This window comes from Marmota monax, unplaced genomic scaffold (assembly GCF_021218885.2).
Source record: "Marmota monax isolate L192 unplaced genomic scaffold, Marmota_monax_Labrador192_F-V1.1 WCK01_AAM20220418_F8-fsc00019, whole genome shotgun sequence".
Classification (NCBI taxonomy): Eukaryota; Metazoa; Chordata; class Mammalia; order Rodentia; family Sciuridae; genus Marmota; species Marmota monax.
Window position 1 is genome coordinate 18560171 of NW_026695242.1, and position 14891 is coordinate 18575061.

The window sequence follows — 14891 nt, forward strand, 5'->3', positions numbered from 1 at the left end:
TTTTCTTGCATTGGCACATTTTGCCCTTTATAGGATGGTGTTGGCTTTCTTAGGGCTATAAAACTCACATTTTAAGGCAGGAAAAAGCTGGATTTTCTTATTTTCTAACAAAATATTTGTATTTGAGTAAATGGCTAATGCTTTCCATTGTGGCTTGTGATCATTAAAGATGTAAATACATCATGTATTTTATATGACATACAACTTTATGATTTCCAGTAGGAGAGTTACCAATTTCAAATATTCTTGAAATTTAGAAATTGAAGGTAGTTTAAGGTAGTGATGTCATAAGAAAAAATAAAAGGCCTGTGGGTAAGCATAGTTAGGTGGTTTGCCCAGTGACATAGAATGAGGCAGAATAGGGGTTCAGTTGTCCTCTGTATGTAGGACCACAAAAACTAAACCTCTTCCTGAGTTTAGTTTTTAAACATAATATTTTTCAGAGCTAAAGAGAAAAACAACAACAAAAACAACCAGAATAAAATTAGCCACAAAGGAGCCACATGAGTAATAACAGAGTAGCTTTGTGGACTTCAGCCCATGAGATACAATAAAAAAGGGTTAACTTGTGGGGGGGCAGTATATCCATTATGACACCCACGCCACTGTGTTGTTAAGGACTAGTAACTCTAGTGAGAAACTACTGACATTCATTCCATGAGTTGCAAATGAGACACATTGTATTTTTAGAAAAATATAAATCAGTCTTATTTATCTAGAAAATTTATCTAGATTTAAAATGTGAAATTATTAAACTCTATTAATTTTTCCAAAATACCTTGCTTTTATTATTTAACAAGACAAATAAATAAAATCACACATTGTAGTGATTGTTAAGAGGGAAATAAACATGGTGCTAAGAGAAATTAGGGAAAACACCTTTTAGATGAGGCAATCAGAACTGGCTCAATAATTAGATGAAAACTGAACCCCCAAGCAAGTAAGATCTGAGAGTCTAGGCTATTGTGTGTATATGGGAGTTGGGTGAGGGGAGTTTATATTCAGGGAACATGAGTAAGAAGTGTAGGTAGGTACTTGGGGACTCAAGTTATATTCCAAAATTTTTAAGCAGAGTTCCTGTTTGATTTGTTTCATATCACCATAGAGAATCTACATACAATTCTTAGAAAGACAAAAGAATGGAAGAGGGGCACTAAACCCCTTTGTAGAAACTAATTGGGAACTGTCCCTGCTCTGCAACTGGTGTATTACAGACAAATGCACCCTAAAATAGTTCATCTAACTGGTGTGGTTGTTCTCTATCCCAACCCAACTAAAGTAGGATCTGGGTAATTGTAGAGAAGAGAAAATGAGTATTTTCTAAAACAAGAAGCATATTCTCCATTATGTAAAAGAGAAAAATTAGCTTTTATAAAACCACACGTAGGTTTCAAGGACTTCTCTCTCATTTTTTGTTACCCAGATGGGACAGTTAAGAGGCGGAGACAGTCATCATTCTTTATTGAATCCATGAACCCTTACTCATTTTTTCTAAAGATTCTAGGTATCCATCCATGGAGACTTTGGATATAAACCTGGAAGAGCATTAGCAGGCTGGCTCTGAATGATTGGCTGGGGCAGTTAGTCTCACAGGGAATAGAAGTCCCAGGCGAGAAGGGATGGACTGAGGTAGCACTTGAATCACAAGTGAGGTAGGGTACTTCATCATGCTTCTATAGAAGGCAAAGCACATTCTTGTATTAAAGGTCACAGGTTAGGCATGTCAGATTAGTGAAATGGCAGTTTTGACACTCTTTATGGGCTCACCATTTCTTTCCTGCATAGCCCTAAAAAATGATAAATGTCATTGTTACTCATTTGCTCACTTATTTTTACACTGGACTAGAGGCCCCATAAGGAAGGGGCTGATGCTCATTTCATACTCTGGAGCCTAGTAAGGCTCTTTGTGCACTGAAAGCTGCCTTAGCATGAGCACTGCATAGTAGCACCATGTCTGCCAGAGGGACATGACCCCTGCCTGTGTGGTGAGAGCTGCCCATAAACCTTCTTGGTGTGACTCTATGGGGCTCAGTCCTGATACTACAGGCTAGAAGTCTCCTGTTGTCCATAGGAAAGACATGCATGCAACGTTGCTATAGACTCTTCCTAGGTAAGTCTGCCCTCCCCCCGTCCTTGGGTTACCTGGTCACCAAGAAAGGTACCCTGTCGTGGACCTTACCCATATGGGGTGTCCCAGTTCCCACCTTCTGTTCAGGATGACATAAGAGTATCCTGTAATGCCAAAAGGCTGGTTGTCATCAGGTCATGGGACAGTACAGGGTTGGGATGTGAGAGCCGATGATCTGCAGAGTTTCTTCCATTCTGTCTTCTTGTCCTTTATAGCAATAATGTGTTCCCTTCTACTTGAAGATCTTCTTGACTCTTGAGACCTTCATCTTCTCTCTCCTGTTCCATTTGCCAGTTCTTTTCTCTTCCCATTCCTTTAAGCAAACCAGCCATGCAAATAGATCTGTGGCACTCAAAATCCTATTCAGATGAGTATAAGTGAAGGAGAAAATGGCAGAGGGAGATGGAAGAGAGCAACTGGTTCATACTTCTAATCATTATGGGGTCACAGAATTACACCTCTGTCTCTAAGGGGATTCAGAAGTTTCTGAATATGAAGTATAATGTACTTGTATGCAATGAGATTTTTTTTTTTAATGTTCATGTTGCATGAACTCTTTGTTCCATTAAGTAGTCTAAGTACCCATTGGTTCCAGATTCTGGGTCTCAATCCTCAGTACATTGCTTTTTCTCTCCCTTCAAGTTGGAAGGAGACTTACAAGTCATCTATCCTGAGGTCCTTGCTGTGCAGGTACAGAAGTGAGACCTAAGAGGTGGAGCAACAGGTGGAGGCTTCAGAGACAGTGTGGAGTATGTCCTTACTATACGGTCAGGGCTTTCCCATTGACACCTAGGGTTTGGAGATGCTCATACTCATCACGAAGTCCAGTGCTGGAGGATGGGCCTCATGCTGGTGGCTCTGCAAAGTGCCTGCCTTCCCGCATTATGTTCTTGAGCAGCCCTCATAGCAAATGCCATCATGACTGTTATCTTTGCCTCTTATTACAAATGAAAAACTGGGGCTTGGAATAGCCAGGATGCTTGCCTAAAGTCAGCCACAGTACACAGCAGAGTTGATGTCCCTTCTACTTCTTTAGGAACCTGAAATCTGTGCCCTCTTTTACTTTGCAGGAATATAAACAGCACATATGAGTTTGAGCCAGGCTGCTGGTACCATAACTTTATTTTTTAAAGAATTATAGGTAAAAGGTCTATCCCCTTTTATCTTTCATTTTTTAATGCTATAAAATATATATAATATAAAACTTGACATTTTAATCACTTTTAAGTGTATGTTTTTAGTAGGGTTATATTGATGGCAACCATCTTCACCATTCATCCCCAGATCTCTCTTCATTGCATACAACTGAAGCTCTGTGCCCATTAAAAAATAACTCCCCATCTCCCTCACTGCCAGCCCTGGGCAACCACTATTCTACTTTCTGTCTCATGAACTTCACTATTGTAAGGACCTTACGTAAGTGGAATTATACAGTATTCATCCTTTGGTGACTGGGCTTATTTTGCTTAACATAATGTCTTCAGAGTTTTTCTATGTGTCAGAATTTTCTTTTTAATACTGAATGATGTTCCATTGCAAGTATATGCCACATTTTGTTTATCCGTTTACCTTTCCATGGACATTTTGAGTTGCTTCCTCTTTGTATTAGTTTTTGAGGGCTGCCTTAATAAAATATTATAAATGAGATGACTTATACAACAGAAACTTATTTTTTCACAGTTCTGAAGGCTGGAATTTCAAGATCAGAGTGTTAGCAGTGTTGGTTTCTCCTAAGACATCTGTCCTTAGCTTATAGATACTTGCTATCTGACAGGGTCCTCATGTGGCCTTCTCTCTGTGGGAGCATCCCTGGTGTCTTTTCCTCTTCTTGTGAGGACACTAGTTATATTGGATTAGGTTTAAAGGTAATTACCTGTTTAAAGGTCCTGTCTTCAAATACAATCATATTGGAGGTTAGAGCTTCAGCTTATAAATTTTGGAGAGAGACATTTAGTCTATAATATTCCTATTGGCTGTTAAAATGCTTTGAACATAGGTATACAAATAACTGTCCAAGTCCCTGCTTTCAATTGTTTTTGGTATATACACAGTGATGGAATTGCTGAATTATATGGTAATTCTAGTTGTAATATTTTCAGGCCCACCATACTTTTTCCATAGTGACAGCACCATTTTACATTCCCATGGCATTATTTCTAAATTTTCAGAGCAGTTTTGCTCTTTTTGAGAGGTCACTCTAATTCCAAGGCCCTCCGGTAGGAAATTTGTCTGATATTCTTTTGCATGCCATCTGGTTGGTTACTAACTACTAAATCTTTCCAGAAATTCCGTGCCCTTGCTCATTCTGTACCTCCCGTTAACACTCAGGAGCTCCTGCTCCTGCACTCAGCTGCTGGGAAAACTCTCAGGGAGGAGGAGGGAGTCATAAAATGTCTGGTCTTAGGCAGGTGCTTCATCTGAGCTGTGTTCTCTCAGCCTCTGAGCACTAGAAAACTTTTTCAGATCCTGCCCCATATCTGGCAGAGAAGGCGCTCACTGCTTTCCAAGCGGCAGAGGAGCTAATATTTAAGACATTGCTTGGTGAACAGATTTTAAAACACTGGTATAGCCTGATAGCTACTCATGTCAAAAGAAGGGTTAAGGCTGACTGTGTGGGAGTTGGTATTGAATGGAAGGTAGTAGTGTTGGTGTGAGACCAAGTATGAGAATATGTGTGGGGTATGGGGGTATATGTTTCTGGAATAAGATATGAAGTAATAGGTGTTGGTGTGAGGTACTGGGTATTATGAGGGAGAGGTAGGTATGTGGGGCAATCAGGAATGGGGTGTATATTTGTCACAGGGTGAAGAGTATGGGGTTGGTATGTGAGTGTATGGTAGGTAGGGTATGAATGTGGGGAGGTGTTTTATGTGTGTAGACTATGGTATGAGTGACAGTTGCGTGTGAGGGTGTTTATGGGGTAGGGTATGAGGAGTGCGTGAGGCAGAAGAAGGGGGCCATTTGTGGGTTAGGGTGTTTGTGGAGTAGAGAGAGTGGGTTGGGTATGAAGGGGGGTGTACGTGTGTGTGTGTGGAATAGGATATATGGATGAGGGATAGGGATAAGGGCGTCTATGAGGTATGGAGTAGAGCCGTGGAGGAGGGTGCTTGGCTGTGTGGAAGGTAGTATGTGAGTAGGAGCATGTGTATATTGGGAGGTTATAGAAGGAAAAGGATCATTTTCTTTGCTCTCTATGGCTGTTCTTGCTGGAACTGGAACCAGGTGGGTGGAAGAGTTCCTGAGACCCGCAGGGCTTGCCCATTGTCAAGGAGCAGCACTCAGCCAGAGCCTCGGGCATGACTCACTTTCACCTCATTAGGGCAATTAGTTTTCTGAGCATCTGCATCATGGCAGGATATGTGCGTCAGTCTGTATGACTTGTTCTTAGTAAGAACATGGGAGAAATTTAAAATGAGAAATGAAAGGAGTGGGCATGAGATTGTACTGGGGGCTAAGAAAGATAAATTGCTTCTCCCTCTGTGATTAGGTTAAACTGAGGGACCAAGATTGTCTCCCTCACCCTGTTCTTGATACAAGACAGCTGCAGCCATCCCATGTGAGAGAAGTAACTTTAGAAGATGCACACACAGCCACAGTGTGGATGAGGGAGCCTGAAGCCCCTCCCAGATGCCAGGGAGCCTCTGCAGCAGTAACTCTTTGTGCACTGCGGTTTGCTGCAGTCTTTGCATTGGAGGGACGATGGCTTTTATGAATGGTAGCCTGGGAGGGGCCTAATGTCACCGACTCCTGATGTCAGCACAATGAATGAAACACTTGCAAAGCGTAAAGGCTCAGCGCTCAGGAAGCAGATACCTTCTGAGATTGGTTCTCCAGATGCAGCGTCGTTTGCTGACGAAATCAATCGCCAGTCCCATGGGTCACTGATAATCCATATACATTAGGATTTAAATGAGGCAGGAACTGAGGCTGCATGTGGAATAATGCGCATCTGATTGAGGCACAACCAGCTCTGTTTCTGAAGCAGCTATTCCACGATACCCTCCTGCCAGGCACTGGAGAAAGGTGCCTGCAGGAGCTGCAGACCCACCGTTGTGTGTTAGGCATCTACTTAGCTGGCCTGATGTTCTGCTTTTGCTGGCAGAATTCCTTGCTGAAGCTCCAAGCTCTCGAATCTGATCTGTGTTCTGCATTTTTGACAAACCAGGAAGAAGCTCCCCAGGTGCATGGAATCAAGGAGCCAGCCCCCGTGACAACCCAAAGTGTGCCTGCCGATGAGGCAGATTCTGCAGGTAAGAGGCAGGGTTTGGGGATGTCCCAGATCATACTCTCAAGATAGTTTATCCTCTTGCTGCTTCATCTTTCACCTGAGCCCCTGAAAGAAATGGTGATACATGAGAGCCCAAGTGTTGCCCAGAAGGTGCTGAGAGGAAACGGAAGGAATTAAGATCTGCTGTAACATAGATCTCTCTGGCTCAGACCAAAAGTCAGACTTTTAAATGGGTGTCAGTCAGTTGAAATCACCCATATACCTTCTCATCTGGGTTTTCTTATGTGGTCTCTTATGACAAAGGAGTGGTGTGTTATTTTATATCACTGAACCTAGATGCTCTATGCTGTCTGTCTTTGAACTCCTGATATATTTGAGGGAGTTTCAACACTACTTCCTCTTTTCTTGTTCAATGCTTATAAGATGACCCATCAAGACAGGAGAAGTGGAGATAAGTGCTCTACTATTCACTCATTTGGATCCTTTATTCTTGTTCTGTCTCAATATTTTTTGCACTAATTTATGTGTCAAAAAGTCTCAAAATTAAGTCTGTTAGTGTATTTCTGTTATTGTAGTTTTAATCCTGAGGGTGATATATTGGTTGACAAATTAATGCTCCCAGAAAGACTTAGAGCAGAAAGAAGCACTAATTTATATGAGTAGAAATAAGAGCCTAGCTTGTGTTTTCTAAAACAAATGGGTCAGAGTCTTGCAGACTGCTTTCTGGATAGATAGTAGAAATAGACTTAGGTAAGCTTGTTTATAAGACATCCTTAATCTCCAAGAGTTGAAGGAAGAGATCTACAAAGGTAATCTACTACAATACCATTAGCAATAATACATTTAAGACACTACTGTTTAAAGCAGTCCCAGGTGGTCTAAGCAGGCCAAACAGTCATCTCCAGTGTTGAGATGTATATTATTAATAATAGTGGCTAATAGGAACAATCAAGAGTAGCTACTATTTTTATTTAAACCTTTTTATGATCTAAGAACTATTTAAGCACTTTATGTATGTTTTATTAAATCTTTAAGGTGACTTTTGAAATAATACTAGTTATAGTAAGGACACTAAGGAAGGCCTCCTAGTATGACATTACTACAAATGGTCAATTACCTGGATACACATTGTTGGGAAGTTGGCTGTCCTTGTTGTATTGTGAATGCTATTGCTCTGTTGGCCACTATGTTTGGATGAAATGCAAAAATTGGGTGAGGCCCTGATCAGGGGTTTAAGTTAGGGTATTTGACAATGTCCTTTTTCTCTCCCACAACCTCATATTCTACCTTCTCCAAACAAATAGCATACAAAACACATAAAGAAGTCTCAAGCCAGATCCTCATTAACTTCAGAATTATCTGACATTTTTGATTAGCTATAGTAGTGTCTAGCAAAGAGGGTTCAATATCTGTTGCATGTTGGAGATATATATGTATATATGTATATATATGTATATGTATATATGTGTATATGTATATGTATATATGTATATGTATATATGTATATATGTGTATATGTATATATGTGTATATGTATATATTTTTTTAAATCATGACTTTTATTTCTAAATATCAATAATAGTGTTGCATTTTCTCATTCTGGCTGGACATTATGTTAAAAGCTTATTAACACTCTTTCTAAAATGAAAATAAATACCGGTTTGTGGTGAGGTTGCTAGCATGAAGGAGACTCAGCCATACAGTTCATGTTAAGTATCAAATGTCAGAAATGGGCAAAGGCTTCTTACAGAAGAGGCTTGTGATTTGGATGCTGGATTTTCCAAAATGTAGATAAATTTGAGTTATCTCAGAGCCCTTCTAAGAGAATCTTAGAGCACTAGACTCTAGAAACATCTAGAAAACTTGTTGTTTTCAGAGATCTAAGGCATATGTCATTTGGCAGAGACATTGTCAAAGTGACAGGCATTTGTAAGATACTTTCATGATTGAAAATATGGGATGGTTTTGTCTCACTGGTTTCTAAAATGTGTGCATTCTTATAGGAAGTCCATACATTTTCTAATCCATGTGTGTTTCAGCAGGAAGAAACATGTTCTCAGATCTGCTGTTTCTAACTTGGGGGTCTCTAAACAGATTATTTTGAGTGATTCTTTTTTAATACCTTGAAACTGTGGGGATTTTGATGGGTAAGTCCCTGCCAATAGGTGTTCATATAATATTAGCGCAAATGATCATAAGTCTGTAATATATTATAGTAACTTAAAAATAATTCTCTTCATGGCACCCCATAGGGACCTTGTGTTTTCAGCAATGTTCTAGAACCTTCTTAGCCATTATGTTGGAAGAGCTTTTTGTTGATTGTGGAGATTCTCAGGCTTCATTAACAGTCAGAGGTAGAAGTCCTGGATTCTTCATATTTCATAAACACTCCTGAGTATTGGGATCCACTAGTCAAGAGGTTGCAAACCACATACTGTGAGATAGAAACTACTAGGCTGAATCTGTGTGTCCCCACAAAATTCATATGTTGAAATCTAATCCCTAGTGTGATGGTACTTAGATGTAGGGCCTTGGGGTTGTAATTAGGTCATGAGAATGGAGCCTTCATAAATGGGATCAGTGCCATCATAAAGAGTCCAGAAAGCTAGCTTGCTCTCTTTCTGACATGTGAGAATACAATAAGAAGTCAGCCATCTGCAACCTGAGAGAGGATCCTCAGCAGAACTTGACCATGCTGGCATACTGACCTCAGACTTCCAGCCTCCAGAAATGTAAAAAGTAAATTTCTCCTATGTATAAGCTACCCAGTCTATGGTAGTTTGTTATAGCAACTTAAACTGACTGAGACGGAAACCTACATAATAAGCTGAAAAATTATTCCAACTAGATCAATAGCCTCTTATAGCTAAAATAAATGTTTCTTCCATGGAATTAGTAAGCATCTATTCTGGTGTCATTGAATGGAAAATGGAATGAGGATTGCCATATTAACTGCCTGCTATTTTCAAAGTATGCAGAAGGACTGTTTGACATTCCACATGACTAAGCATAACTCTTATTCTGTCTCACCAAGGATAATTGATGGTATGAAGGTTTAGCAAAAACTGTCAACAGCAATGACTTGAGACCTATTACTAGAAGCAATAGTTTTATAGTAGTTTCTAATTCCTTTTGGCTAAAATTTTGATTTTCAGATTGAATTTTTCATTTAGTTAAGATACTACTAATATAGTGTATCCATTTGCAGTCTATAATTATTCTAATAAAGAGTTCTGTATAATCTGTAGGTCCCATCCTAATGCAGACTTTGAAGTGGGGCAGAGTCAAAGAAAACTTGACCAACCTCTCACGTATTTCAAGAAACTTCCTACTTGACCAGTAGTTTCCAATTAATTGGGAACGTACTTTAATTTTTACTTTGTTAAAAGTGAAATTATTAATAATAACTATTAAATAATTTATAAATTAATAATTAGAAATGAACTTTACTTTTACTTTCTAAAGTGGAGAATAAAAATAAAACTAAAGTGGAGATCTGAGGGCTGAGAATATCTGTTGGCAGCTCCCTTGGTGATTCTGACATGCAAGAAGGTTCAGACACACTCCAGAACACAGTGTCATACTAGGGATAACATGAAATATATTCTTGTTGCAGAAAACTTTATAATTGGATTTCTAGAACAGAAAAGCATCTCAAGTATCCTTCTAGGGTGGGGCCGATTATCCAATCCTTGGTTTTTCATCCTTTTGGTGGGCTGCCCTAGTGAGACTTTGAAAGTCAGTAAGAACAGAGTCTCCAAACTCAGGAGTATACAGAATCCCCAAATATATTTTAGAAGCTTTATGGACTGTTTTTTTTTTGTGTGTGTGTGTGTGTGTTTATGTGATTTCAAACCCTTTTTGGATCTTTCTGCATTTTCACTATGCACCACTTGTTATTTTACTAAAAAATAGCCACTACTGTGGAAAATAGAACTTCATTTGTTTGTCCTAAGTTGGTTCCTTTAAAATGATGGTTTCAATGGGGGTTTATGGTTTGTTATTACTATTGTTATTGTTTTTCCCTCTCCTTTGGAGACATTCTACAATATCTGGAGACAGTATTTGTCACTACTGAGGAGTGGGCACTATTGGCTACTTCTAGTAAGTACTGGCTAGAGATTCTGCTAACTATCCCACAATGCATAAGACTAGCCCCAGCCCCCAGGGAGGAATTATCTGATCTCAAAAGTCAGTAGTGCTGATGTTTAGAAACACCTCATTAAATAGCTTTTAAATGAATGACAAAATTAGATGACCTCCTGGCTTGTATCAGAAATCATTGCATGCATTTTCATATGTTATTCTCATAAGAATCCTATGAGGTAGGTTTCATTATTATCCTCACATTAAAGAAGATGAAATAAACTTGGAAAGTCAATTTGCTGAAGGTTCCATGGCTACAGATTAGTGGAGGGGTTGGAGGAAAGGGGATAGGTCCGAGTGGGGAATTCCCCACTCTGACTTCATAGTCTAAACTCTTTACCACTTGCTGTTTACCAAGTAGCCTAAGTGTGAAGTCCCCATATTTCTAATATTTTATAATTTGAAAGTATGTCAATATACACTATATACATGTCATATAATTAATGTTTTGAAAGTTACTTTTAAAATTCATAAAGACCTAGATTTGTAGTTGATTAGCCTATTGCAGCACCATTGTTCCCAGTTTCATTTCAGCTCCACTGATTTGAACTATCTGTAGGCCTCTGCACTTGTTTTGATTTATCTGACTTGCAAGAGTATTCCAGATGGAGTCTATTAGTAGAATTTTATTCATAAATATGGCAGAAGTTATATAGTCTTGCAAAATGTTACTACTGAGGCAAACTAGATCAAAGTGGCAAAAGTGGACAAGGAATCTCTCTGTCATTTCTTATGATAACATGTGGATGTATAATCATCTCAAATGTAAAAGTTAATATTTTAAAAAATACAGGCCTGGGATGTTTTATAAACTAATTACAAGATGGTTATAACCATAGGAATGTTTTGCAATCACTTCCTAAAGGTGCACGCTATTTTCTTGGCTTTTCTGTTCTATCAGAATATTCTATTCAGCTACAAAAATGAGATCCACTCTCAAACTAGTATTTTAGTGCTTACTATTTGTTAAAAGTAGTTTTATCTAGAAAAGAAGAGTTGAAGATTAATTTTCTTTAATTCCATTACCTCTTGACCCACAGTTTAGGTATCTACAACTGTTTGTGAGTTGGCTCTGTGGTTGCTTTGTGTTTTTTACTCATTGGAAGATGTCAACATCATTTGCAAACTTAGACTTCTGTACTTCCCCTTCTGTGTCATTTCTGAAATGTAAAATAAGATTAATCCAGGATCTGTTTGCAAGGATTGATACTGACTGGTCCATCAAAAAGCTATTTAATTTGACTCTGCCCTTTGGTACATACTTTTAATGTTCATGGTCCAATCATTGGTTTTATTTTACACCTGATTTTAGCCAAAAGACCATGAAGTGATTGTTTTTGTTTTCAATCTAGATATGAAAACTATTCTATAGACTTCTTGAATCCCAAAATATGTTATACTTATTGACTCTGCTTTGTTCTAAAACATTACTCCTTGCAGAACTTCATGTACTAGTTGGGTGATATTGGATAAGTTATTTAATATTTCTATGTCTCAGTCTTATTTTCTTTAAAATGGTAGAAAGCATATTATTTTGATTGTTGTGAGGATTACAGTGCATAATACATATGAAATTTCTCATACCTTGCCCATGATGAATACTCAATAAATGTTAGCTACCACTATTTAAAAAGCTGGCTGTTCTTGCCCTGTTCAAAATTTATGTTGCCTTTCCTCCAGTTAATATTGTTTATATTTGTCTTTAAATACTACTCTGTAAGAATTTATGACTGCTCTCAGGGTATATAAATGACATTTCCTACTCCTTAGATTCCCTCTCAAATCTTGCATATCATTGACATTACACTAGTTCCCTTAAGCCAAAGATATTTATGATGGCAATAATCTGTAGAGCTGATGGTTAAATAATTACCACCTATTAAAGTTGAAACTACATTTGTTATAATAAAATCTGTCCTGTGCTACACCTATAAGTTGACTAGAAAAGTTCTATTAATTTTTTTATCTGAGGCTTTTATGACCATTTTGATAGCTTCTAAAGGAGGGAGTGTTATGTTAACTTCTTGTTTTCCAAAGAAAGTATTTTTAAAATGATTTCAAAATTTATAGAGGATAAAGTAATTCTCTGTGGCCATTTCTGCACCTGACTTATAGGAAGGGAAATAATGAGTTGTACAGTGCAAATTGCCAGGTGATTATTCACAAATGTTTTTTAAATTCAATTGTAAAGTTAGGACAAATACTGTGTTAACATACATTATCCTGATTATCTTCACTACAACCCTATACTGAATTTGAAGAGGCTTGCCTAGCCAAACATGTAACAAGTCTCATCAAGTGGCATCACAGGCCAAGCCCACAACTCTGACTCCAGAGCCCAGGATTTTAGCCAGCAGACTCATATTCATTTTAAAAAATTAAGAATTTTTTTTTAAATTTAAATTTTATAGAAAATTGAGTAGATTATACAGAGAATTCTCATTTATCACCTTTCCTCTGTGCAGAGATTTCCCACATGTTGTAGTCATTTTAAAAATACCTTTTATTTGGGTTATTTTGGTATTGTTCTTCCATCCTTATAATATTTATAGGTTAGGAGTAGCCTGATGGCACGTAGAAGCTTGGTGTCTGAAACTGCTCCAGATACCTCCCAAGCCTAGAGCCAGCTGGTCAACCTCTCCCCTGTCTTCTGGTTCTCTGAGAATTATCTTTTCCTGGGGGCTCTGTCAAGCTGCTCATCCAACTTCTTTGATCAAATTGACCAATTCAGCCGAACTAATAGACACTTGAAAGCTATGCTTCCTAACTGACTTTGGATAAGCCCAGAAAATGTACAGCTCACAATGAAGATTGAATTTCCTTCAGCAGTTTTCCCGTCTACTTTGTGTATTTAATGTTCCTTGTGTTTTTCAAAGCATTTCTGCTTGTAAATGAAAGCTCCCTTCTGAAAATGGCTTCTGTCATCTTAATAACTGATTTTTATCAACTGTACCACTGAGATGATCAGTTGTGCAGGAATTGACTAGAAGACCTGGGGAGTCAATTAGGCTGAAAACTGAAGAGCATCACAACACCCAGCTCTCTCTCTGCTCTGACAGGGTGCTTCTGGATGATTAGCACTATCATAGATGATGCTTACTCTTTCCCCAGCTCCACAGTTCAGGAAGATTCCTCTACCTAGGTAGGGCAGCCTGATTGTTATGTGAGTAGTTGGCTTCACTTGGGTGACATGGAGAGGGAAAATGATGTTCCCAGAAATCAGACATGGCTCATTAGCCATTTTCCTTAATAATATTTGTCTCTTTCTGAGTTTGAAAGATTGTGTCCCAGATCACACAGGTGGCAAACTGGGACTTGATTCTAGATTTTTCTGAGCTTGCAACCCATGCTTTCACCTGTGATGGCAAACTGTCTTTTGGGACCTACAGGGTCCCTGTCATGAAGCCAAGCCCTACTTTCATGGTTGGCAAATTTTCCTGCCTGCTTGGAGTGTATGCCTCTACCTGCTAGGTCAGCCAGCCCTACCCGCTTCTTCTCTCTCAATGCTCTCTAACAGCCAAGTTCATGTTTCTCTAGTGGTGGATATACTGCGATGACTACAGGTTCTTTGTCATCTGGCCCTGTAGCTAACCCTTATTAGTATCTTCTTAACCTTAAATTCAGTATACTTAAAACTGAAAGCATCATGTATCCATCAGATGTTTTTTATTGTCTCTTATTTTTGCAGCTTTCTTTGTGTTTGTGACACTATTATCCTCCCTTCTATCTGTCCTTAGACATGTTGGGTAAGAACTCTAATGCTTAAACCTCATTAGAATCATGGACATGCTTTTGGCTCATTTAGCTTTTAAAACCAACACAGGCTGATATTTGGCATTTTGGGGATATAGCTGAATGTTACCTATGAGCCCACCACAATAGGCAAATCTGAGGGTGCAACTTAACAAATCTACAAGACTGTAGCTGATTTATTACAGTTAAGTTTCAACAGTGCCTCTCAAGCTATTTCAGAGAGAGATTTATTTCAATTTTGAATTGCTTTAAAAACTCACATTAAAAAGATATATTTTAAAATCTGACTGAGTCATTGAACAGCTGTAATATAGCATCTGCTTCTGCCTGGGGTTGCAGCCAGAGAAGAAGTGGTCTCTTGGCCTTCACATACTGATAATTATTTCTCTTCTCCGTGTTCCCTACTGCTCAGTGAGTGGGTTGCCAGAAACACTTCAGCTTCCAGAGTAGAGATGTGGATTCTTCAACCATAGGCACTGGTCAAACCCTCCCTGAATTGAATTAGCATAGTTAGACAACTTTCCCTACTGAATTTAAAGTGGGAATCACATTACTACTAGTCTCATATGGTTGTTATGAAGATTAAATATATGTGAAAACTTTCAGAGCAAGTGTGAAGACATCATGAGTCACTCC

At 38.6% G+C, this 14891-nt stretch overlaps 1 protein-coding gene across 6 annotated transcripts in view; it reads left to right on the top strand.

Moving 5' to 3' along the window:
• Positions 1-14891, top strand: part of Fam13c (family with sequence similarity 13 member C) — a 117305-nt gene that overhangs the window by 77844 nt on the left and 24570 nt on the right. For all 6 annotated transcript variants that reach the window (XM_058578033.1, XM_046419768.2, XM_046419766.2 and 3 more), the window contains one exon: positions 6294-6378. In XM_058578033.1, the coding sequence (XP_058434016.1) occupies positions 6294-6378 (85 nt within the window). The remainder of the gene's footprint in view (positions 1-6293; positions 6379-14891) is intronic.